A 24,077-nucleotide genomic window follows, 5' to 3' on the forward strand; every position below is an offset into this window, starting at 1 on the left:
GAATTGATGGACTTCAAAGCAAGCAAAGCTAAAAAAAAAAGTTCTGTATTGTTTTTACTCCTTTTAGACAGTTGAAAAAAAAATGTAGCTTTTATTATTTTTGATTTGGATGATTATGACAGATGGGTAAGAAAGAAAGACTAAAAAGCCACAAAGTATGCACAGTAAGATAAGATTGTCATTTTAACTGTATGTTCCAGTTTACTGTGTTTCTGAAGTCAAAAGTTCACGCAGCATTTCACCAGGATGTTTTAGATGCTACTTTTTCAGCAGGATCTGTCACTGTTCCACACTGCCAAGCTACCAAACGCAGGTCCAATGACCATGCAGGTCCTGTGCTTGACTGACCAGGAATCTGGCCCCAGAGACTCTGTGGAGTGTTGTTTACAGAACATTGACAGTAACCAGACCCAACTAGACCCTGTATTGATACAACAATTTATGCAAAGAGGAACCAAACTGAGTAATAGAAATGTATATTTTTCACAATGTTCTATTTGTTTTAGATTTATTCATTTTTTATAAAATAACTAAATATGAAAAGTAACCCATCCCATATTGATCAACAGTAACAATTTCTTCCCTAAAGTCATTGATGGCTATCAGTTCAGGAGGAGGGGATTTTTTTTTATGTTTGTTTTTTTTTTTTTCTCTTTATCTGATTTCATCTTAACAGTAAAATGTTAACTAGGAAGTATGGACTCTAAAGTTGTTCAAGAAGATTAAGATAGCACCTTTTTCCCAGAACAAAAACAGATTGGGCCTGATCTTCAAATAGGTTTGTGCATCTTAAAACACATGTAAACTAGCTTCTACACACAGAGGAGATCTTCAAATAAGGCGCACAGTGATTTTCAATCCCTCAGACAGTGCGTGCAATCCTTTTGCTTACTTGTTTGCCTCCCTTGTTTCATGGGTGGAGGAACTGCAAATTAAATATTTAACACGTGCAAAGCAGTTTTTCATATCTCAAACTCAATTGCGGCAACAGTTTTTTGGGTTGTTGTTGTTTTTTTTTAGCACATTTGAAAGTGAGGTGCAAACTCACAAGCAAAATATTTCTGCTGCCATCGTGGTCACAAAGGAGGTATTGGTACACCATTCCTCATGTTTTATGATATTTACTTTTTATAACTAACTGTTACTTTGGCTGTTGTTGTCTTTTGCTTGCAGGTCTTGAAAATAGGCTACCAATGTTAAGTGCACTTTAAATAGCATCTAGTATTATTTTCATGTCTTTGAAATAATTTTGCTTTTATTTACCTCTATCTCCATGGCTTAGAGCCTCATCTTTATTTTGTAGCCACTATCAGTGAGCAGAAAAAGCAATCTACTCAAAATAGTATATTATGTATTATATGATACTATATTTAAAGCAGCACATTATATTATAAGTGCGTTAGTTTTTCATTGAAAAAGTAATCTAAGTACTTTTCACATATATTTTTATATATACACACACCGATTGGCTGAAAAGTTCCTGGGATTTGTGAACACAGATTTTAAGCACAGGGATGAAGATTTATATGTCGGTTAGAAGCCTCTCTTATCTGAAGAAATTCCTCACATCACATCTCACCACCACCGGACAAACAGCTGGCTATCCATGTTTTCCTTTTTACTTCTTGTGCTAAACTGAATTCCCTTGCGTTGTTTATTAATTATTTCTATCATTATATAAAAAAGTGCTGCTGTGCTTTATTGTGGAAGAAGGAATCTTTTTTTTATTCTATTGCAAAGTATGTTTTATTTTTGCTAACTTATTAAGAAACCTTATTACTTCAGTTTCATACATATTTTTATGCGAGTTGAAGGTGAAAGTTCATAAGACATTTAGGGCCGGATCTATCAAAGGTTTGCGTGTATAAAAACGTGAGCTATTTCACTGCGCACGCTAAAAAATGTACAAACTGATCTATCAACAGCGCGCTAAAAGGATTTGGTCTTTAAAACGTGCTAAATAGCGCCTCTTATCCATTTAGTACTTTTTCTGCAATGAATATGCAATATGGGGCGTTTACACGCAAAAGTGCGTCTTGTGGGAGGAGAACGTGTAAATATATTAATTTAGCACTCGCAAATTGATTGATTAAACCTGAAAGCAATTTTGCTAACGGTATCTGACTACTACTACTACTGCATGCAAAATTGGATCTTGATAAATCCGGCCCTTAGTTTGCTTTATTACTCAAAACATAACCACATCCACATAAATATATGGTAACTCACTGGACTAACTAACCACACACAGATTAGTTTAATACTTCATTTTTTACACGTGTATTGTTTTTTTTAAATATTCAAATTCATTAATTTAAATTTGAATAAATAAATTGAAATCAAACATCTTATATTTTATAACAGAACTTCCAGTTTTATTTAAAGTTCAATATCAGGAACCTTATCAAATAGATTGATATTCTGGATCATAAAACCTTACTTTGAGCAGTAACTACTTTGATTGGGCAGTAACTTAGTCACTTCTTTTGATAAATGATTAGTAACTATAACTAGTTTCCTCTTTAAATAATTATCTTAACACTGTTTAAATTGGGCGGAACTAAACCGGTTAGTGTGTCTTAATGTTTTTGCATCAATCTTTATAGATAACCTGATGCATGCCCACTTATTGAACCTGCAAAATTCATATAAAATTGCACATTTAGAGACTATTATTTGTAATCCTTAAAGATCATATTTTTTAAGTTTAAGATTTTATGGTTTTTCTCAGGTGCCTCAGACGTCTGAATTTGACGGATGTTTTGAGCCATTTTTACATTCATCATTTTTTATTGTGCTTCATCTTTATGTTTTCCACCCACAGAACTGCCGCTCACTGGATGTTTTTTCTTTTTCGGACCATTCTCTGTAAACCCTAGAGATGGTTGTGTGTGACAATCCCAGTAGATCAGCAGTTTCTGAAATACTCAGACCAGCCCTTCTGGCACCAACAATCATGCCACATTCAAAGTCACTCAAATCACCTTTCTTCCCCATACTGATGCTCGGTTTGAACTGCAAGAGATTGTCTTGACCATGTCTACATGCCTAAATGCACTGAGTTGCCGCCATGTGATTGGCTGCTTAGAAATTAAGTGTTATCGAGCAGTTGGACAGGTGTACCTAATAAAGTGGCCGGTGAGTGTATATCTGTCTATAAATCCAGATGAAGCTAACCCATTACATAGATTACAGGCATGTCTTGAAGACATAAAAACCTGGATGCAGACAAAACAGACGTTATAGTCTCTGGACCAGTCTTTGAAGAAGAAGATTAGTGAGTCACTTCATTTGATTGGATTAGTCCATGCATTTGTTACTTCAAGGCTGGACTATTGTAATTCTTTATCATCAGGAAGTCAACAAACTGTAGTTAAAAGCCTTCAGCTGATCCAAAATGCTGAGTTCTGTTCCTGTTTGGCTGTGACGCCATCCTGGAGAGAAATATCAGCTGTGCTGCTGCCATCTACACCTTTGTTTTACAGTAGATGTGGGAGTTTCTCCCATTTTTCAGTGCAATCCTGATTCTCTGAATGTGACTAACTGTATGTGCTCCCTTCAATCCTCTGGCATGTGTTCTGCCTCAAGCAGATGCTTATATGCCTCAAGCATACTACAAGCATGGGATTGCTCATTGAGTCAATGAGTGTTGTGAACTGGCACTATATAAATAAAAAATATGGGTTATATTTCATTATTTAAGTTTGCAATTTTACAGATGCATAACCTTTAAACAATCTAATGTGATGTATTGTATCTTCATTCTAGAGCTGTATGTGGTTATTTTTAGATTTTGGGTTTACTTGTGTCTGTTTTGGGTGAGATGTTGCTGCATAAAGGGAGATGAGTTGGTGTAAGAGAAACAAGATAAGAGGTATTTTTGTATCTTTTTGTGAATGAATGAGCCATTAGTGTTAAGAAAACACTCAACACAACCTCCTCATATAAATCAAGCAAATTTCACTTTTTCGTATTTTTTTTTCTCTCTCTCTGAATTGAGTTTGATATATTTTGTAAATGTTAGAGTTAGGAAAGTTATACCTGCAGCATCTGGCTTCTGCTGCTGCTGCAGTTGTGTCTGACATTCTTCTCTGGCTCTCTCCATCTCCCAGACGAACCAGCAGTGAGAAAATCTCCCATTAACCTGTCAGACCGAGGAGGAAATACACATTAGGGACTTTAACACCAACATTAGCAATATTCATATTTCAGATCTCTGGAGTAAAGTTTATGTTTCTGAAAGTCAACTCTGGCTGGATTCTACAACTCAGGGAGGAAACGTATGATGGATGGGAGCTTAAAAAAAAACTCCCAATGAGCTCATTCTGCTCCTTTTTATTCCCAGTTGGAGCAACAAAATGATTAAATTTGTCAGTGTTGATCTCAGGGAGTAAGGGCAACACTATCCTGAGTTCATTCGGAAAAAAGAACTGGATAAACGAAAATGTATCTAATCTTGTGAGATAACAGAGTTTAACAGAAGTAATTAATTAAAGAGCAAAAATCTGGCCCCCAGTTTCATGGAAATATCTCATATCAGTTTGTCTTTTAGGTTAAACATGTTTCTGGGTAAAGACTGTGAGAAACACAACATATTGATCAAACTGCTGAAAATAGAGGATCCTTGTAATGTTTGATGAGGGCTTTTTTGTCATGCCTGCTTACACAGACAGAGCAGCCATTTACTTTAAAAAAAGAAGAAAACTGAGTAACTCCCTCTGGTACAAAGCTGAATTTCATAAAATAATGGCAAAAATAGGAAATAGCAGTCTGAAAGTAGAAGGCTGAAACCTGCAGCACTGTGGTGAAATACCAACACCTGACTGAGCCCACGTTCACACAGCAGGTCGAAATTCTTTAATTCGGATGCTTTTTTCTGTGCAAATATGTTTTTTTCCTCATGAACATTGATACGTCTGATATGCGACGGCCAGCAGACTCCAGTCTGAACGGTTCAGGTCATCGAAGTGAGCCGCAAGCGCAGAATAATATTAATTTAACTTTATTGATCTCATATAGGAGAAATTCATCTCTGCATTTAACCCATCCCCTCGGGGAGAAGTGGGCTGCCATCATGGGGTGCCCGGGGAGCAATGTGGGGTTAAGGGTCTTGCTCAGAGACTGAGAGTGGCAGTCTGTAGGAGTGGGTTTTGAACTCACAACCTCAGGATTCAAAGCTAGATGTTATAGAGCAGAAATAAAGTAACATCATAAAAAATATAGTGGATGCTGATGTCTTTTTTTAACCTTTTCATAACATGAGGACCCAAATTTGGTGTTGGGATCTGGAGGTCTGTCCACCTTTCTCCACCAGAGGGCGTTCTAGGTCTCCTGGAGCTGGAGCTGACTTCACCACGTGCGGCTCGTTTGCTCATCAGGAGACCAGTACATATGGAGGCGGAGAGCTACACTCCGACGCCAGAGTGTTTTGCCAGTTATGGTTAGCAAGCCTGAGCCAACCTGCCTGTCTGAATCTCTGACTTTCAGAAAACCTGACCCTGAACCTAATCTCTTTTTGTCCTCTCTGCTTCCCAGGTTAAACCTGCCTGAAACCTGATAATCTGGAAGAGTTTCTCTGTTGGAAATCTGTAAGTCTGATCTCTGAAGAACTCTGGAGAATCAAACCTGCCAAAGACCTGCCTGCCCACTCTCAGAAGAATCTGTAAGAGAAACTCAAACCTGTCCCTGTAAACTCTCTAGCCAAGCTCTGCCTCCGCCAAGCCCTCTGCCTGCCGACAGCCTCTGGACCCTCCTGGTTCCCCCTCTCTGCTGCTCTGCTCAAACCTCAGATCAGGTACAAACCTGCATTCACTCATCTTGCAAATTACCTGGACGTCAGCTAACCACTCTCTCAAACCTCTCTGCAGTAAACCCAGTCGTGACCAATCCTGGATCTGATAACCCCCTGGATCTGTACATTTATTATTGTGCCTTGTTCAATAAACTGTTGAACTTTTTCCCTGAGTCCGTGTGTTCTGCATGTGGGTTAGAAACCTTAAACCTATCATGACATTGGGGTCCTCAGCACTCGCCCCAAGATGGTTTTTAGACCTGTAACATATTCTCTGGGGTCTTGCCTTTATTTTGATACCAAAACAATTAAAATAAACTCTGTAGTTCTTGAGATATATTTAATTCATTTTGGGAATGTTATTTTCAAGCATATTTCTCGAAAACAGGCCTATTGTCCAAGAGGTTCTTGGGTAATTTGAGCCAACAATATCATGACCACAACATTAAAGAAAGGTAAGAAAAGCAAAATGGGACAACTCCTAACGAGATGCTACTGTTTATATGAATGAGCAGTGGGATCGATCACAAAGCCATAAAAGTCTGATAAAATGGGACCAGCGATGAAGAGGCTGACATCAGGTCTTTTTAAGGGAGTGAAAAGAACAGTGTTGGGCTACTCTGAGTGCTGTGAAAAAGTGGGAAATGAGTGCCACATTGGGAAAATCTACCTTTAGCCAGAACCAAGGCCTCAGACTAGGAGGAGATGATCATCATCACTGCTGCTTTGCACTGAAGCCTAAGGTTAAGATGACTTCTTTATGGTCGATGGCTGAACAGGTTGGGGCGGAGTTACTGGGAAATGGAGAGCTTGAACATTTTCTTCTAAACCAAATGGAAGAACAATTTGGAAACCACTGAATTGAGGTCACCTCGTTAGCAGCAGCTACGCAGACGTTACTGGTTAACGTCAGCGTTTTGTCAGGCTGCTGATAAACGGCTGCCACCTTCGTATCGTACCCGTGTGTGTCCTGGTACAGCTGATGGTTACCAAGGGCACACTCAAACACAGAGTACACAAACCAACAGAGCTTACAATATGGATGAAAGGAAAAACTCTCCAACGGAACGAGTTCACACAGCAAACCTGACTCCATTGATGAAGTGAGTGTATGCCAGTGTGCTGGGAGGTCTGTTTACACAGAGATATACTGCCAACATGTCAGAGCTGTCAGACAGTTTATAACTCACATATTTCTTTTGCTTAACTAACTTCCTGAAGGAACTCAGGTCGTGTTTAACCAAACTATTCATCTCAACCTGTTAAAAGTAAAAACTGAACACATTTACCTCATTGGTTGTTCTCTATCTGCACTTATCACTCTGTGTTTTGTTTTGTTTTACAGAGCAATTAAGGCTTTTGTTTCACTGTTTATCTGATATATAAACATCATAATATAAGCCAGTTTGAAGAAAAATGACATGAGAAACATGCTTTTGTTGCATTTCTCAGTGGGAAAATCAGAAGAGTAACACTGGGAGCATATGTGGGATTTCTAAACCACAAGGGCTTCATTCTCATCTTTGTCAATTAATAAAAAACTGAAAATAGATACAAACCATTGTGCTAATCAAACAAGAACTAAAGCAACTTATCTGCTGAACTAAACAGATTGTTTCTTTTTTATCCACGTTTTTAATCCTGAATCTTTGGGAAAATAATCAGCTTTAGCTCTGCTCTAAAAAGAATAAACACTCATCAATTCTGAGTATCTGCACTGCATTTTAGTGGTGCATGAATAACACCTCATCAACATCTTTCTCCTAATCTGATCTCACATAGTGGGGTCATCCTGTGATCCAAGCTTTAAAGTTCCTCTTGCAAGAATTTGACTCTGAGATCCTGACAGTAGATCAACATCAATCACATATTTTCTTAATAATTAAATCTTTACATGTTAATAATTTACTGGAAGCTGAAACTATATAAAAATACGTAAAAGTTTCTCACAATAAGTGTATTTCTCATTAATTTGAGCTGGTAAAGAGGTGATCTGCCACTCTAATGAGCATTTTTTTTACTTTTAAAATAAAATAATTAGATATTATGCACTTCAAATAGGACTAATACTTTTTTTTCTTTATTTATAAAAAATAACTCCCTTAGATTTCAATTTTTTGCAATGAAAAGAAAACCAAAAGTCCAAATTACAATCAACCAGTCATCAGTTTTAACATGGTAGAGTCACCTGTGATTGATGGAACAATTAAATAAGCATTTGGGAAGCCTAAGTACTGACTAGAAAGCTGACACGTTAAAGGTGTTACTGCAGTCCAAAGGACACGGTGGCTCGCTCTATAGTACAGAGGCTGACACATCATCCAAGTCCTATGAAATCAATGACTAGAATCTGTCTGTAGGAATTAACTGAGCTGTCTATGTAAAGTCCATTTTCTCTGTATAGATTACATTTTTCTTTGGGAATTAAGATGACGAATTGGTTCTATACATTAAATTTAATTTAATTTAATCATGGAGAGGGAATATTTCTCTAAAAGATTTGAAGGGTTATATCAGTTTCATTTCTTTTTATATTTCTATTGTGTTATTAAAATTCTTACTTCTGTGTTTTTAAGTAGATAATTTAAAGATCTGTCCAGGGACAACAGATGGAAAATGGCCTCTTGGTTAATTCTTGCAGCAATGCTAATTAATGTACACTGTCCCTGTCAAATAAATGAATAAAACGAAAATAAAATGAATATTTCTTACATTATGGAGCCAGATATTTGTCACAGGGAATATCAATCCGCTTGAATCTATAAAATACGTAAAGATAAGCTAAGAGCATCTGGTTTTGTTCCAGTCTCAGGTTTGATCCAGCAGGAGCCCTGTAGGCTGACATCAAACATGCTCTTTCTGAGGACATAGGAAAAAATGCAGAAGTCCAACCATCATGGGCAAGTTTCTGATTCACTGAATCACTAAGTATTTTAAATTTAAACAGAGGACGTCTGAGTAAAAAAAAAAAAAAATTTTATATATATATATATATATATATATATATATATATATATATATATATATATATATATATATATATATATATATATATATATATATATATATATATATATATATATATATATATAAATTCATAATGCTGTTTTTTAACAGTCCAATATTCCAAGTCTATCATTTTCTCCAGTAAGAACAAAACTTATCAAGTTTTATTTAATTTTATTCATTTGGAACAGGACGTAGAATGTCCCTAAAGCACAAGGGTTTATATATTGAACACTTGTTAAGTTTTCAAGGCTTTACTCACCTCTTAAATAAACCTTACATAGGTGGTCAAATGTACTCAAGCCCTACGTAAAAGTCATAGCGATGACTCAGTGATAATATTTCATAGCCTCTTGTGGTGCTATGCAGACTCTCTGTCTACACTGATGAAGTTTAATTTACTTTGGGAAACTGATGCTGGGACACTTTCTGCTTTGGTCTTTCTTCTAAGTGGTTTATTCAATAAATACACAAGACCACCCTGATATACAGAGAAATCCTTCCCAGAAATTCAGGGAATTATTTACAGACAGAAAAATACTGTCTTCATGCATTTTACAAGTTTATAGATTTCCTCTTTAATGTTAATGCACAAGGTTTGCAGTTTTTCTAAATTGACTTCTCTGTGTCCTTTCAATGGTGAATTTAATAATTATTCTGCTAATTATAACAAAGATTTCAAGGAATTTATAACCTGTGAAGTTGAAGAACAAAAGCAAAAATCCTTCAAATGAATTCAATTATAGTGGCAGCAGTGTTACTTCATTCCTCTGTATAAAAATAAATCAGAAAGCAACATTTAATCGACCCGACTCTAACCCACCCAGAAAACATTGATTCTGGTGGCTTGCTGCTCCAATGATGTCTAGACCTCTTAGTAAAAATAAATGTCATCATCCCACACAGAGACGACATGTCGACAAAGTCTACAGACCACATTTGAAAAACTTTGCTGCTAATCTTTTGCTGGTTTAACAAGTTAAACACGACTCCAACAACATAACAGGGCCTTAAAGTCATTTTTGATGGCAGAATGTGTAGAACTTTGCCATATTATCTAAGCTCTTTAGATGGATTAGGGATTCCTCTTCCGATACAAATATTAGGGCATTTTATACTTTTTTTTTCTTAAGGAACAACAATAAGTAGAGCATGTTAGTGAACGGCAGACTTCCATTTGCTGCAGTTACAGCTGCAGGTTCTTTGGGGTTTATTTCTATCTGCTTTGCTTGCAAATCTCTGGGGAAATATTTGCCCCCCCAAAGCTAACTGGCCCAGACTTTGACTAGACCATTCTAACACATGAATATGCATTGATCTCTGCTACTATATTACAGCTCTGGATGCATGTCCAGAGTGTTTGTCCTGCTGGAAATGGAACCTCCACCCCAGTCCTCTGTCTTCTGCAGCTTCTGCCTCATGCTTTGATTGTATTTATTTTGCCTATATGTATTTTTTTATGGTGCTGCTTTGCATTCATTGCCTCATATTGTACAGCATTATGTGATGCTTGTCTGAGAAAGATGTTATATAAATAAACCTTACTTACTTACTTCTCACAGGTTTATCTTCCAGGATTGTCCTGAATTTGCCTCCATTCATCTTCCCACCAATTGCGGCCAGATTTAATGTAAATTTGGAAGAAGACTTTTCCCATGGCATGATGCTTCAACCTCCATGCTTAACCATGGGGCTGATCTGTCCAGTAATTGTTAATGTTTCACCTCTTATTAATTTAAGGTGATCTCATCTTTGTTGAAAAATTGCTAGAAGATTTCCCATTTTTTTCCTTTCAGCAAGTTTTTCCATCTCTGCTGCTGCATTAGGGTCACATTTAAAGAGATTCTTCGTTCTCCTGGAAATCCATCTAAATATTTTGAAACCACGGATCATCTTCATTTTGTTGGTTTGAAATACGTAGAAAGTACCACAATATCCTCTAAATAGGGTGGGGGGAGGGGGGTTAAATACCTTTTCTATGTATTTTAGGTGTAAAAATCTATATTAGTAAAAATTAATTACTATACTTTATAATTTGTGTTGATAAAAAAAATCAGATATGAGCTAAAGATCATGAAAATAGTTCAGTAACAAAATGGGAATAAACTTTATAAAATCAGCAAATCTTCCAATAGAAGCAGGTAGTTCTGCATTTAATCAAATCAGCCATTAATGTGCAAATTAAGACCGTAACTTTACTCCACATCCAACCAACTTTTCTGCTTCCAATTTAACCTAAACAGTCGCAGTTTCTCTGTCTTGAGTGGATTTCTGGACAGCTGACATCCTCTCAGATGCATTTACTAAAACCAGAAACCTAACATCTCCTAAAACTGTCTCCTGTTGCATTCAAACCCCGGAAGGAAGAAACAAAAAAAGGCTTTTAGTTTTCCAGAATTTAGCCAAATGTGAACTTTACACGCAAGAAGAAAAGAAAGTGGATCTGCTCTTATCTGCCAGGTCCAGGAAGAAATGCAGTGGAGCAAAGAAGCTGGTTTACTAGACCTGGCTTCTTCTTGCAGTGATAAACAAAAAGAGATGATTTACAGTTTGCATTTTACAAGATGTATAATACATTCATAAATAAAGACAGTTTCAAACAGAAGATCTATTTAAAAAATGGAAAAGTTGGTAAAAAAAAAAAAACAACTTTAAAAGTAAGACAACGGTTAACTATTCTGCAGGAAATTCTTGATATTTTTAAAGATCTCCATATTCTAAAGTTGGTTTAAGAGCAGCTGATGAGGACTGACCGTGAGGATGAGGGTGAATCCGAGCAGCAGAGCAGTGAGTCGGTGCGTAAAGGACATGGTGACCTCCCATCCACCTGCAGGGCAGCTCTGCTCACCTGGCTGTCATCCTCAGCTGACTGACAGCTGGCTGATTTCCTCTAAGGCTGATCCTCTGTGCTCAGACCCCTGCCTTTAAATCCTGCTCCACCTTTACGCGCAGCTTCAACGCATCTAGATCCAGCAGATCTGGATCACTTATTGCACAGAGGAGATAAAGTGACGCTATCGTGCATAAAGTTGCGAAGAAGCGATATGATGAAGCCTCTGTGGTTCCGGTTCACCTTCTGCATTTATTGCGCGTCACAGATAAATGGCCCCTAGGGCCGCCCAGGGCACATGAGCGCTCTGCTCCCTCTGCTTTAGGAGCAGACAGATCCCAGCCTCTGGGACCAAAGCGGCAACATACTGTACTGACGCCAAAGGACAACAGCGACCTCTTGTGGTGCTTCCTTCTAACAGCAGCGCGATGAGGTTCTTCACATCCTTTAGAAATGCAGAGCTGCTGCAGAAAAACGCAACTTAGAGCTACAACTGCAGAAAAAAAAATTGTTTTAGTGAACTGAATGAACATGAAAAAAATTAAAAGAAATATTTTTGGATTGATATGTGTAGCTTTATTGTGACATCCAGGGGCAGTTCTAGACAGGGGCCAATGGGGGCCAGTGCCCCTTTAGGTCATATTCTGGCTCCTGTACTGAAGACATAATACTGAAAGAACTTCTAATGATGATCTAATGAGTGCTGAAACAGACATTGTTACTGATAGGTCCTCTGGATCCACAGGCGTAACTTAGTGAAGGACTGGTGTGATCATGTCCCCTTGGCCTGATGGGGACGGTCGCCACCAATCATTTCCGCTTTTTCCCCCTTTCTGTGGATTTACTTTAGCCAAAGGTAACAGATGTTGGGTGCAGTTAACTATGTTCAGAGTGTTTTCAGTCAGTGTATTTTTTCCTCCTTCGAGCTGCTCGTGTGTCCCGCCTCTCGCTGAAATATTATCAGATCTATCACTTTGGGACATCTGATTTGCGGTCGCATTTCACTGCCTACATAGTAGCTACGTGGTTCAAGGAGAGACACACAGCAGCACTCAGTGAATTTAACTGGCCGCTACTTTGACATATGTTTAAGTAAAAATTAGGAGATGGTTGGTTAAAAAGCTAAAAATGGCAACAGATTGTAAGTTTATACAAGTTAGTATTATAATGCAGGAAGCTTGGGGAAAATATAGTTTAAATGTTGTGTTCTACTTCAATTGTTAAAAAAAAAGCTGGGCTTCTCAGAAGACCATGATGACTGACAATTGCAGGTTAAAATTAACATGTTTTCTTATTGTGCACAAAGAATCAGACGGCAGAGATTCTACATATCTTGAAATGTAGTTTCTGGCATCATTATATTAGTAAAGAGGTTCATACATCTTTTTAAACAGAGCACAGAGAGAAGTAGGGAGAGCTGCAGATTTAAAGGGGAAACAGATTGTAGTGTAGTTCAACTATTCATCCTAGTTAAATAAATGGAGATCGATGGATTTCACTCAGTCGGCACATTTATTCATATCTTTGCAAAGAGAGAACAGTTCATCATACAGCCCTAACGGCACAGCATTCTGCCCTGTTCTGCATGAGCAGCACTCGTTCCCCCTTACTCACAATAATGGAAAAATAGTCAGAGTTAAAACAAATTACAGACACTTTGGTTAAACAGTATCATGTTATGAATAAACCTTGAGAAAGAACCTGGTTTGTTATGGGAAGAAGCTATGTCTGGTCTACAAACACCATCCTGCAGAGAATGGTGTGGCCTTCAAGGTGACACAGACTGAGTAAAAACTTTTATAGTGAGTAAATAGGATAAATTAATATATGAAATAAGAGAAATATTATTTTTTCCACACAAAAAAAAAAACAAAAAACAGATTTACAGGGATATCCCCAAGTTTACCAGAAAGTTTTCAGGGAAAAAAAAATTACTATATTTATAATGAAGCATATCCATATTTTTCTAGATGGATGGAATTGAAATTGTTCTTCTAGGGATGCATGATATATTGATTTTGGCATCGGAATCAACCGTTATATTTTTCTTATACATTAATGTTTTGGGGCCCTATGTGATGCATTAAAAGGCATCTCTCTAACTGTCTATAAATATAAATATCAGTGTATTATAGTTCTCTTGTGTTCTCAATAATAGAAAAGCATTCAATAAATATATGATTGAGCTCATTTTTGGAAAATATAAAAACCTACTGAAAGCGTTCAGGTGGAGTAACTGTAGGTCATCACCCACCCCATGAGTGTCCCCACCAATTTTTATTACAAAGTTACACCTTTCTTTAGATCTATTTCATTTTTTTCTTTAAAAATTCTGTTTTACTAATTATTAAAAAAAAAATTGGGTGATAGTTTCAGTGGTATTGAGATAGGATCCCAGTTTTCATCTGCTAATTGCTCTAATCTTTAAAGCTGAATTTATCAGGTGTTCTTGAGTCTAATTCAGATTTGATAGAAAATAGTAATTTTAAATTAAATTAAGTCAAAAATATGTAAAATTCCTAAATAAGAGACAGAATTTAATTAAACCAAACTGAAGAGAAATTTTACTTCATGCAGCTCTTAATATATTTGAAAAATATCCCTTTCCCTTGTTTTTTATTTCAAGCTTTTCTGTGCCCCCATGAAGACACGCTGGCCCCCTCCTGGCCCCCTGGTACATTTGGTCTAGAACCGCCACTGGTGACACCTTATGTTTAATCTTCTTTAGACATTATTCTTTATTTAAATGATCAATTTCAGTCAGTCACTGATAAACATTAATTTAAAAAGGCCTCTTAATGAACCCACCATGGAGACACTATTTTTATTAAAGGTTTTCTAATAAAACATTTTTCAATTAGAACTTTTTTGGTGAGTTTAATTAATTTATTCTGATCCTGATATAGCAAATTTCTTCCATGCGTTCCAGCTCTAAATCTCTAAGGACCCTTATTTTCTCCCAGTATCTTTATAGTAGGGGATGTTTCTTATCAGACATATTTTATTGAGCTATTTCAAAGACAGAATATTCTTTACCATTCAGTTATTTATCAACTCTGGATGCAGACAGAGCAGGACTTCTAATACATGCATAACAAATTCAAAATCCACCAGGGTAGATTTGATGGTGTCTATAACGATACATGTGCTGGTCTCTGTTTACAGAGCTTTATGATCGCCTTTAAAGTTTCTATCTATACCCTGAAGATTATGTAGCTGGAAGGTATGATGAGTTTTGAGCTAAAAGTTTAAATAAAAAAATAAAATAAAAAAAGCAAATACCACGACCTGACCAAAAATACTTCAACAACAAAAAATATTTGAAAAGTTTAACTTATTTGTATTTTCCAAAGTGTCAGCCATAATCTTCTTAAATTAGGAGAGTTTTTATATTTTAATTGATCATCTTGCCAATTATCTTTTGCCATGTGCACAATATTAATTATGCTAATTAAGGATATTTAGAATGATTATAATAACTCTTTAAAACATACAATCAATGCTGAATCTGGTTCTCAGTTTAACTAAAATGGTAACTATTGTTGACAGCAGAACGTCAACATCAGAACAATAACTGGTATTTATGGCAAAATAAAAACCTCTCAACCTGCAATATATGTCATTCTGTCATTTTAGCATCATTTGAAAGCTAATGATGATAATCAGCACAGAACCATAGCAGTATTTAAATGGCATTTGCACAAAATTAATAATGAAGCCAGCTCTGCTAGTTACTTAGCCTAATTTCATTGGTTAAAATGATGCAGTGCTTGATCTTTATTTATTCACTGGATTGCTGAAAGGCCATTGGTACTGCATGAAGCTGTAAGGTCACCGGCCCACATATTGGTACTCCATAGTTAGACAGATTGTATTGTAAACAATATGTGCGCTACAGCATAGAACAACGATGATGCTCACATTATCAGTGCATTCAAAACTCTGCAGCTAGGATCCTGATGATGGGGCAGAAACATGAGCACATTACCTCCATTCTCCAGTCATTACACTGGTTTCCCATCTCCACCAGGATTGCGTGCAATGTTTCCCTTCTAACACATCAATTCTTCTATGGACATGTAGCTGCTCTATCTATATCTAATCTACTTAAACGACACCAACGTTTTTTGAAGTCTAAAAAATCTTGTGTTCATATTGCTATTGCCTTTCCTTGCCAATCAGTTCCAATCTAACTCAGTTTTGCGATTATAAAAAAATCCATTCTGCACTGCCCATCACTTTAATTACATTGATAATTTAGCATGGTAGTAAATTGTGGAGCTCGATAATCATAGAATAATAATAGAATAACGTCATATGATTTTATTACACTTAGCACTGAAATAATATCAATATCAATGATGATAGACACCTGATCAACATAAACAGGTCTGATAAGATAATATTTTCAAAAATCTGTGCCAGAACTGCACAGCATTCTGGGGAATGTAGGCAGAGGAAAGGATTTATCCTCTCAGAGCCAAACTGAGTAAGGTTGCATTTAGAAAAGGTCCTAAATTATTCTGGTCCTGAATTGATCAATATCAACTTGTATGGAAGGCTTATGTTGTGATAAATATTTCAGCCTTATGTGGACTATTTACTGAGGTTAGATTGTGGTCAAACTAAGTTACTAACAACTACGGTAAATGATCTGCTGCACCTCATAATTTTCCTGAACCAATGAGGCACAGATCTTTATATGCTGCAGATTATAGTTGCTGTAAATATATGAAAATAGCTACACCTGCTATGAACTCTGGACACACAATAATAAAGGGACAATTAGAAATCAAACAACTGATATGATTTAATCACTAAAAAAAGCAGAACTCTATACCTAAAATTGTTCATGTTTTTTTTTTTAATAAAGCATTGTTTTTTAAAGTTTCAGTTACCGGAAATTCACCTGTTTGGGGATAAAAATTAAGCCTCAATCTTATCATTCACATTTTTCAGTAAACCAAACTTTCAACCTACATATATATTTCTGCTATCATTTATTCAACCTTTTTTTATTTTAATCTGTAATATTTCCAGTAAATTCCAGAAAAATAAACTGAGCTATAATGGGATACTAGTATCATCTAATACTAAACTGGCTACAGTGTTATTTTTTTCCTTTATATATCTAAAATCTGATTTAAAGGACGACTGTTTAGTTTGCTTTTCCAGAAATAAGGTCATGATTCATTATTAAATGGTAAATATCACCCATGATCCTTCACTGTAGCATAAACACACATAAGAGCAAAATAAATTAGCTCAGTCTGAGTTTTAGCCAATCAAAGCACTTTATTGCACTGTATAGTGTGACAGGGAGCCGGTAGCAGGCTCTTATAAAAGTGTCATTTCCTCTTTTCATCATGTGTACAAAACAGGTCACACACACACTTTTACCGTACAAAATCAACACTATTTACATACAACACACACACACATACATACGTGCAGTCTCCCTCCCATTCAGCCCTGAACACAGACGAGTCCTTCTGGTATCTGATGGGACGCGGTCGCTACGCTGCTACCAACAAACCAAACAAACCTCTGATATGCATAATTTTTTCCCTCTGGATGATGTGAAACGAAAAGCAATGAGATAATGTCACATTATTTACCCGCAGGTCTGTAAACCACATTTTTCCAAACATCGACTCAACTCCGCCTGCAGCGTCGGCAGGACTCCCAGGATAAACAGATATTTATTTAAACTCTTTATAGATTTATTTCATCATCTGTTAAATCTTCTTTAACCTCAGGAAATGTTTGAGTCAGTGCACATCAGACGATAGCTCCCAGGATGTTCTTTACTGAGGATTCCTGCTGAAAAAAAAAAACTATAAGAAGTTCAATTATTATTAATTTTAGATGACATTTTCTAAGAACTAGAAAATGTTTGAATGACTTTGAGACATTAATGAAAAGAATTAATTACTAACATTTGAACTTTAATTGTAACTGCTAAACAATTAAACTGAATATTTATATGGATTAAATTAAAAACCCTGTGACTCATATTAATTAAATGTTTTCTTTTTCTTAAACTTTGACTTTATTCTTACAGGCTGATTGGACTCGGTAAAAGTTAAATATCTGCTTACATTTCCAGGCAGAAGATATGTTTTGCTAAATACTGGTAATGGATTACATTCAATAACTATAATTTAAAAACTATATAAATGTTCCCACTGTGGGAAAATATAATATATGTATAATAAATCCCTCAATTTTATATTTATTCTCCATTTGACCTCAAAGGTTCAGTCTGTGGGGTGTATTGCCATCTAGTGGCACAGACTGCAAACTGCAGGCAGTATTCAAAGAGCAGGTGTTCTTTTTTGTCCTTTTCAGGCCACTGTAGAAGCATTTTGATATGGTTTACTGAAAGGGAAGGGTAATAATTAAATATATAACATATATTTTAAATATTTCCAGGTTTATTCATTTAAAACGATGATACTTAATAAACCCATCTGGGTCATTAGGTATCATCAAAATGGTGTCAGGAATCCATAGAGCCAGTAAAGAACAACCTTTGGATTATTATTGCTACAACAGGAGCTTTTCTATGTAAACTTCATTTTCTCCTTCATCCCAACAGTTTCCAGATGTTTCTGCCTGGATATACTTTAACATCCAAGCTGCAGCTATTTTATTTATTTTAAAGTAATAAAAGCAAAAACTATTTAAATTAGCTTTAGCTCATATTTTGTTTAATCATTTATAATGTCCTCATCTTCTGAGGAATCAAGTTCATTGCTCAGATGTAAAACCTCTGCAGTAACATATGGATGCTGAAGATAAACTTTATTTTAAATAATGATAATAATTCTATTTCTGTTATATTCACACAGTGCACTTTGCTCAGCGATATTTTTGGTGCTTTAGGACTGAATTTATTCATATAAAGAAATGATATTAGTGTACCCTGCAAAAACAATCTAGAAATAAGTCAATATTTCTTATATTAAGTGTATTTACCCTTAATTTGAGTAGGTTAATAAGATGATCTGCCAATGCAATGAGTATTTTACTCTTAAAATAAGATATTAGATAATATACAGTGGAAATAAGACAATGCAATTGTTTTTCTCATCTTAAATGTAAATCATCTTGTTCCATTGGCGAAGTGTCTCTCACCTCCTCAATTCAAGAAAGAAATCACTTAATTTAAGAAAAATATACGTTTTTTTTTTTTGCAGTGTATCTGTTGAAATATGCAGCATTTTTTTCGACCACTTTTAGACTTTTTTCCCCCTTTACTTTTGAGACAGGAAGAAAAATCACTGAAAACGGGAAAAAAACAAGTTTTTGTTCAATATTTTTCAAATAGACAAAAGAAAGCTGCGGCCGATTCACACAGTTGTTTCCCCCCCCCCCCCCACAGGTTAAAAGGTTCTTTGATCTTCTTAGAATAAAATCTGCGATTTTAAAAGGACAGAAAACGTTCCTGTCGCACATCGACACAGACAGGTCAACACACACACACACACACACACAGACACACACACACACACACTCCCACACAGTCAGGGTGCGGGTGGAGAGAGCTGCATTTAGGGGCTACTACACCTCGCTGTGTTTTAGTTCCTCTCCATATAGATCATTATGTTTATATACAGTATTTATAGTTTGTACAATAATCTGATGCCCCATGACGTTTGAATTGAAACAGAACCACAGATCCAAGGATTTTCCAGTAATGGTCGGTCTCTTTCGGTTGTTTAGTACTTCTGAAAGACGGCGTGTCGCCCTGAACACAGTGTTCCTCTAAGGCTTCCTATTGGTCACGGGATCGAGCGAGGGTTTAAAAACGGTCAGTCTGGGAGCTGAAATCGATCGACTGGAATGACACGACCTGAAAGAAAACGGACGACTGCAGAACACATCAAATAAATGCTGAAAAATACAGTACATGTGGATTTCTGGGGAATGAAGGAACGACGGCGGCGATACGAGCAGCGCTCAGACCCATGCGCTCTCTCTCTCACAGGCAGCCAGGCTACATGTTGTAGGCCACGTAGATGGGGTCCAGCTGGTCTTGGAGGAAGCCGTCGCGGAGGTGCATGCGCTGCTTCTCGCCACGGGAGTTGATGGGGATGACGCCGACGTCCGTCACCACGACGACACCCACGATCAGGTAGTGCTCCTCCAGCACGGCCTTGGTCACCATAGGAACCAGGTCCAGGGCTTCCTGCTCAGAGCCCTCCAGCTCCACCACCACCACCAGCAGGTTGGTCCAGGTGAAGACGGCGCTGATGGAGAGACAGACACGGGTTTGGGTCGAGCTGAGGTTGCAGCGTGAGGTAAGAAAAAGGCGAAACTTTAAAGGAGAATTCCGGTTTTTAACACTTTTAGCCCATTTTCTGTAGTGTCCAGGATGAAATCGAATGATCGACACCAAAATGTTGACAATTGCTCCTGTCTCTGCTTTTTGGGTCATTGAGAATCCACCCCTGGCTGCTTCAGAATGGCTTCCATAGAGCATGTCCGATAATGTCCTTAAAACAACCTTAAACGTTGTTTTTTTAAAATATGCTACTCACCGGGTCGTCAGCGCTGTTCAATGACGTTCCAAAAAAAGTTTAGTAAAGAAAAACCGTTCCTGTAGTGTTTTATTTAGCATTTTGTAAATCCCATTGAGTTCTGTTGGAATAGTCAATATTCCGCTGCCACCGGAAACGGAAATGGGGCCTGTTTACACAGTTGTAGTCTTTTCGCGTCACTCTGTGTACTCCGACGTCGAGGTGCTAATGTCTCTGTTAAACACTTTAAAAAACTCTGAAAATGGAATACGAAAGGTGGATTCTTGATTCTCGACGTCGGAGTACACAGAGTGAAGCGAAAAGACTACAACTGTGTAAACAGGCCCCATTTCCGTTTCCGGTGGCAGGGGAATATTGACTATTCCAACAGAACTCAATGGGATTTACAAAATGCTAAATAAAACACTACAGGAACGTTTTTTCTTTACGAAACTTTTTTTGGAACGTCATTGAACAGCGCTGACGACCCGGTGAGTAGCATATTAAAAAAAAAGAACGTTTAAGGTTGTTTTAAGGACAGTATCGGACATGCACTATGGAAGCCATTCTGAAGCAGCCAGGGGTGGATTCTAAATGAGCCAAAAAGCAGAGACAGGACCAATTGTCAACATTTTGGTGTCGATCATTCGATTTCATCCTGGACACTACAGAAAATGGGCTAAAAGTGTTAAAAACCGAACTTCTCCTTTAACCTTTTCAGGTTTCATGTTTGAACTGTTGCAGCTTTCTGCAGTACCTGGTAGGTTCAACTCAGAAAAAGATTCCCTGACGCTGTAGAGCCAGAGCTAAAGAATCCATCAATGAATGAATGACAGTAGTGGTTCACACTAAAATAACTGAACTAAACTATTTCAATCGTCTCAAAATAGGTGCTTTTGTCAGTGGGACACAGCTCAGCATAAAGGACATGAGGTCATGTAAGAAAGGATCTGCCTAAAACCTAGAAATGAAATGGATTTCATCATATTAGCTTCAGATAACCTGAAACAAGCCTTTTTTATAGCAACAGACAGCATCTCTGCTATCTAGTGATAGCAGAGATGCTGTCTGATTTATTTTTAATGATCTCATCATTATGAGATAACAAAGGAAAAAACAGCTCAATTTCCTCCATGATAACAATGTTACTATAGTAGATCCAAAATAATATAACCTTCAGCCCAGTGATGTAAATACAAAAGTACCAGGACCTTATCTGAAGAATTAGAGATTTAAATGTTTTTTGCAAAAAAACAGCTTTATTATCTCATTATTTTGATATTCCCGTCTGATGCTCAACAGTTTCCTTGTTTCTATCTCGGGTTTACGAGATATTTGGCTTTTTTCAAATTTTTTTTTCTCAACCTGAGAAGGATCTAAAGCTCGTTCTGCAGAGATTGGTCACCTTGAATCGATGTCTTGAGCTGATTTTGTTTGTTCAGGATTTGATGACATCTTGATTTTACAAATCATTTGGTCCTTCTGATAGAATTTAAAGCCCTTTAGCTTTTATTGGGATCCCTGAAAATCTGAACACACCAAAGCTTTCAGGTTAATGGAATTAAATATACCCAGATGTTAACATCTGGTTTACATTGAAAACATCCAGTTTATGGCCGATTATAGAATCTGTTTCAGTAACATTATTGTTATTTGCTTAGAAATGATTCCCTTTTTTTGATCATTTATATTTAAAATGCTTCCATCTATCTTGAGGTGCCTCATATGATCACATCTCACCAGGCTGTTAGAAAGTGCTCCCTGGTGCAGATGAACCTACCACTCCATGATGCTCTTGTGCGCGCGGATGACGGAGGTCTCGATGTCTATGGGATGGTACCGCATCCCCCGCAGCTCCATGGCCTCCTCCAGAGCTCCGACCACAAACAGAGCATCGTGCCTCTCTGCTCAGAAAACAACCACAAACACACGGTCAGTCCTGCCGTTGAAACGTATAGCTAGCAGAGCAGATCAGAGACGAGGTCACCTCCGTTGGCATCAGTGAGCTCGGTGCGGCGCAGGAAGCCCAGGTAGCCCGTCCTGGCCCAGACCGTCTGAGTGTCCCCGAAGCTGAGCCTGGAGCTGAAGTGGTCCGACTGGAGGACCTCCTCGCCGTAACCGCTGTAGTAACCGCTGCCGTTATGAGCGCTGTGAACCCAGATCTGCAGACAAACACGGAGCAACAATTAACGTCTGTCTTTCTATCAGAAGGCAGGATACAACAGACAGAGGAGCAGTGGAGACCCAGAGGAGCGTACAGACCTCTCCGAGATGGGAGTCTCCCAGCGGTCCTTTGGTCTCCGGGTTGGCGATGATGATACGAACTCCTGGCAGGATCTGAGAGAATAGAAACACCTCTTTAGCTGTTTTTGCTTTCTTTTCTAGGTCGTTAGATTAGTGATGAATTCGTTTCCAGAGAAAAGATGCTCCTAACATGTTTGTTGTTCTGCTGAGAAGATTTTTCCTTTGTTAGCATTTCAGCTTCATTTTGTCCGTTTCACTGCTAAAGTCATGGTCCTGTTTGAATGGAAGGCCTCTATCGCATTGAGGCTGATGAGAGGATCGACCATAGAATACTTCCTGTTGTCTTTCAGTCCCACAAGCAGAATATTCTTTCCGTTCTCCACGGAGGAAGGCTCCTCCTGGACTCAGAGCTGCAGTCAGCTCTGAGTCACTGGGTGTAGGAGGACGCCCAGTGAAGAGGAGCAGAAATAGTCCACGTATCAGGCTGTCATTCATCTATTCATCGCAGGGCTGGCAGCGCTAATTTGGTTGTTTACCTCAGATCTTTTTATCGAATTTCTGTAACTTTGGACCGAGGCAAACTTCTCACCAAACTTTAATTTAAATTAGGATATAGAGTCACGACTCATTTCTCACCTGGAGGAGAATCTAATATTAGTCCCTATAATGAGGGTTAATGTTTTAACTCACCTTCCCAGACTCCATCAGCGGCAGACTGTGGGGCGACCCTCTCTCTACCAACCGAACCCTGACGGAGAATAAAGCGGTTCAGAGTTAAAGCTGCTGGCAGACAAACCACTGAAGTAACAGAGTGGCGTACCTGTCATGGCGCAGCGCTCTCATGTCCACGTACACGGTGGTGGGGTCGGGGCCTGAGGTGCCCTGCAGCCAATCACAAAGCAGGAACAGTTTGGGTCACACAGTTATCCTCACCTCTCAGGTTTTTAAATGTTAGTCTCATAAAATGCATCTTTAAAAGGAAAAATAAGAATTGGAAATAAACATTTAATTATAACCTAAATATTACTTTGACAATAAAAAAATAAAAACTCAGATTTGAATTTCTGTACAGAAATGGATACATGATAAAATTCTAGTTTTATTATACTGAAAATCAGACCTTAATGAACACTTTCTAAACCTTTTCCTCCTTTATTGTTTACATATCGGCTGCTGTGTTTGATGTGTTTATCAGGAGCCCAGATCTAGATTTACTCAAATCTACTTGTTTTTCTTTCAGAAAGACCAAAAAAAAAAAATCTTCTTTTTACATTCTTCTTCAGATGAACCCATAGAGATTCTATCAGACTTAGATCTGGACTCTGGCTAAGCTTAACTAAAAAGGAAGGCATGTTTAGAACCACATTGATGCTAAACAATTAACTCCATCTTCATCCTTTTTGCAGACAATTTCATTTTATTCAGCTGGACAAAAGATTGAATTTGATATGGAGAAAACAAACCCTAAAGCATGATGCTGCCATCGCCGTGCTTCTTTGTGTGGTTTTGGGGATTAATTTGGTTTAGAGCATTTTAGACAGAACAGGTTTCTGTTTACAGACCTGTTCAGTCCAGACATGAACAGTGAAACAGGAGGCTGTTGTCTCATGCAGAACATAACCAGCAGTAGAAGCTTCATCTGTGCTGCTGTCAGCCTCTTACTGGCTTCCATGATTGGCTC

The 24,077-nt window shown here is 37.6% G+C and overlaps 2 protein-coding genes across 2 annotated transcripts in view; both read right to left on the bottom strand.

Moving 5' to 3' along the window:
* Positions 1–11,771, bottom strand: part of LOC119787011 (vasoactive intestinal polypeptide receptor 2-like) — a 60,273-nt gene extending 48,502 nt beyond the window's left edge. The window contains exons 1-2 of the mRNA XM_038290637.1: positions 11,551–11,771; positions 4,042–4,144 (exon numbers count right to left, since the gene is read on the bottom strand). Coding sequence (XP_038146565.1) covers positions 4,042–4,144; positions 11,551–11,607 — 160 coding nt within the window. The 5' untranslated portion in view covers positions 11,608–11,771. The remainder of the gene's footprint in view (positions 1–4,041; positions 4,145–11,550) is intronic.
* Positions 11,772–19,004: 7,233 nt separating this feature from the next.
* The window catches only part of LOC119787021 (disco-interacting protein 2 homolog C-like), a 54,613-nt gene continuing 49,540 nt past the window's right edge, over positions 19,005–24,077 (bottom strand). The window contains exons 29-34 of the mRNA XM_038290645.1: positions 23,217–23,278; positions 23,087–23,144; positions 22,415–22,489; positions 22,140–22,314; positions 21,933–22,056; positions 19,005–19,882 (exon numbers count right to left, since the gene is read on the bottom strand). Coding sequence (XP_038146573.1) covers positions 19,630–19,882; positions 21,933–22,056; positions 22,140–22,314; positions 22,415–22,489; positions 23,087–23,144; positions 23,217–23,278 — 747 coding nt within the window. The 3' untranslated portion in view covers positions 19,005–19,629. The remainder of the gene's footprint in view (positions 19,883–21,932; positions 22,057–22,139; positions 22,315–22,414; positions 22,490–23,086; positions 23,145–23,216; positions 23,279–24,077) is intronic.

Source organism: Cyprinodon tularosa, unplaced genomic scaffold, assembly GCF_016077235.1.
Source record: "Cyprinodon tularosa strain WSP-4 unplaced genomic scaffold, ASM1607723v1 ctg1078, whole genome shotgun sequence".
In the NCBI taxonomy this organism is placed as follows: Eukaryota; Metazoa; Chordata; class Actinopteri; order Cyprinodontiformes; family Cyprinodontidae; genus Cyprinodon; species Cyprinodon tularosa.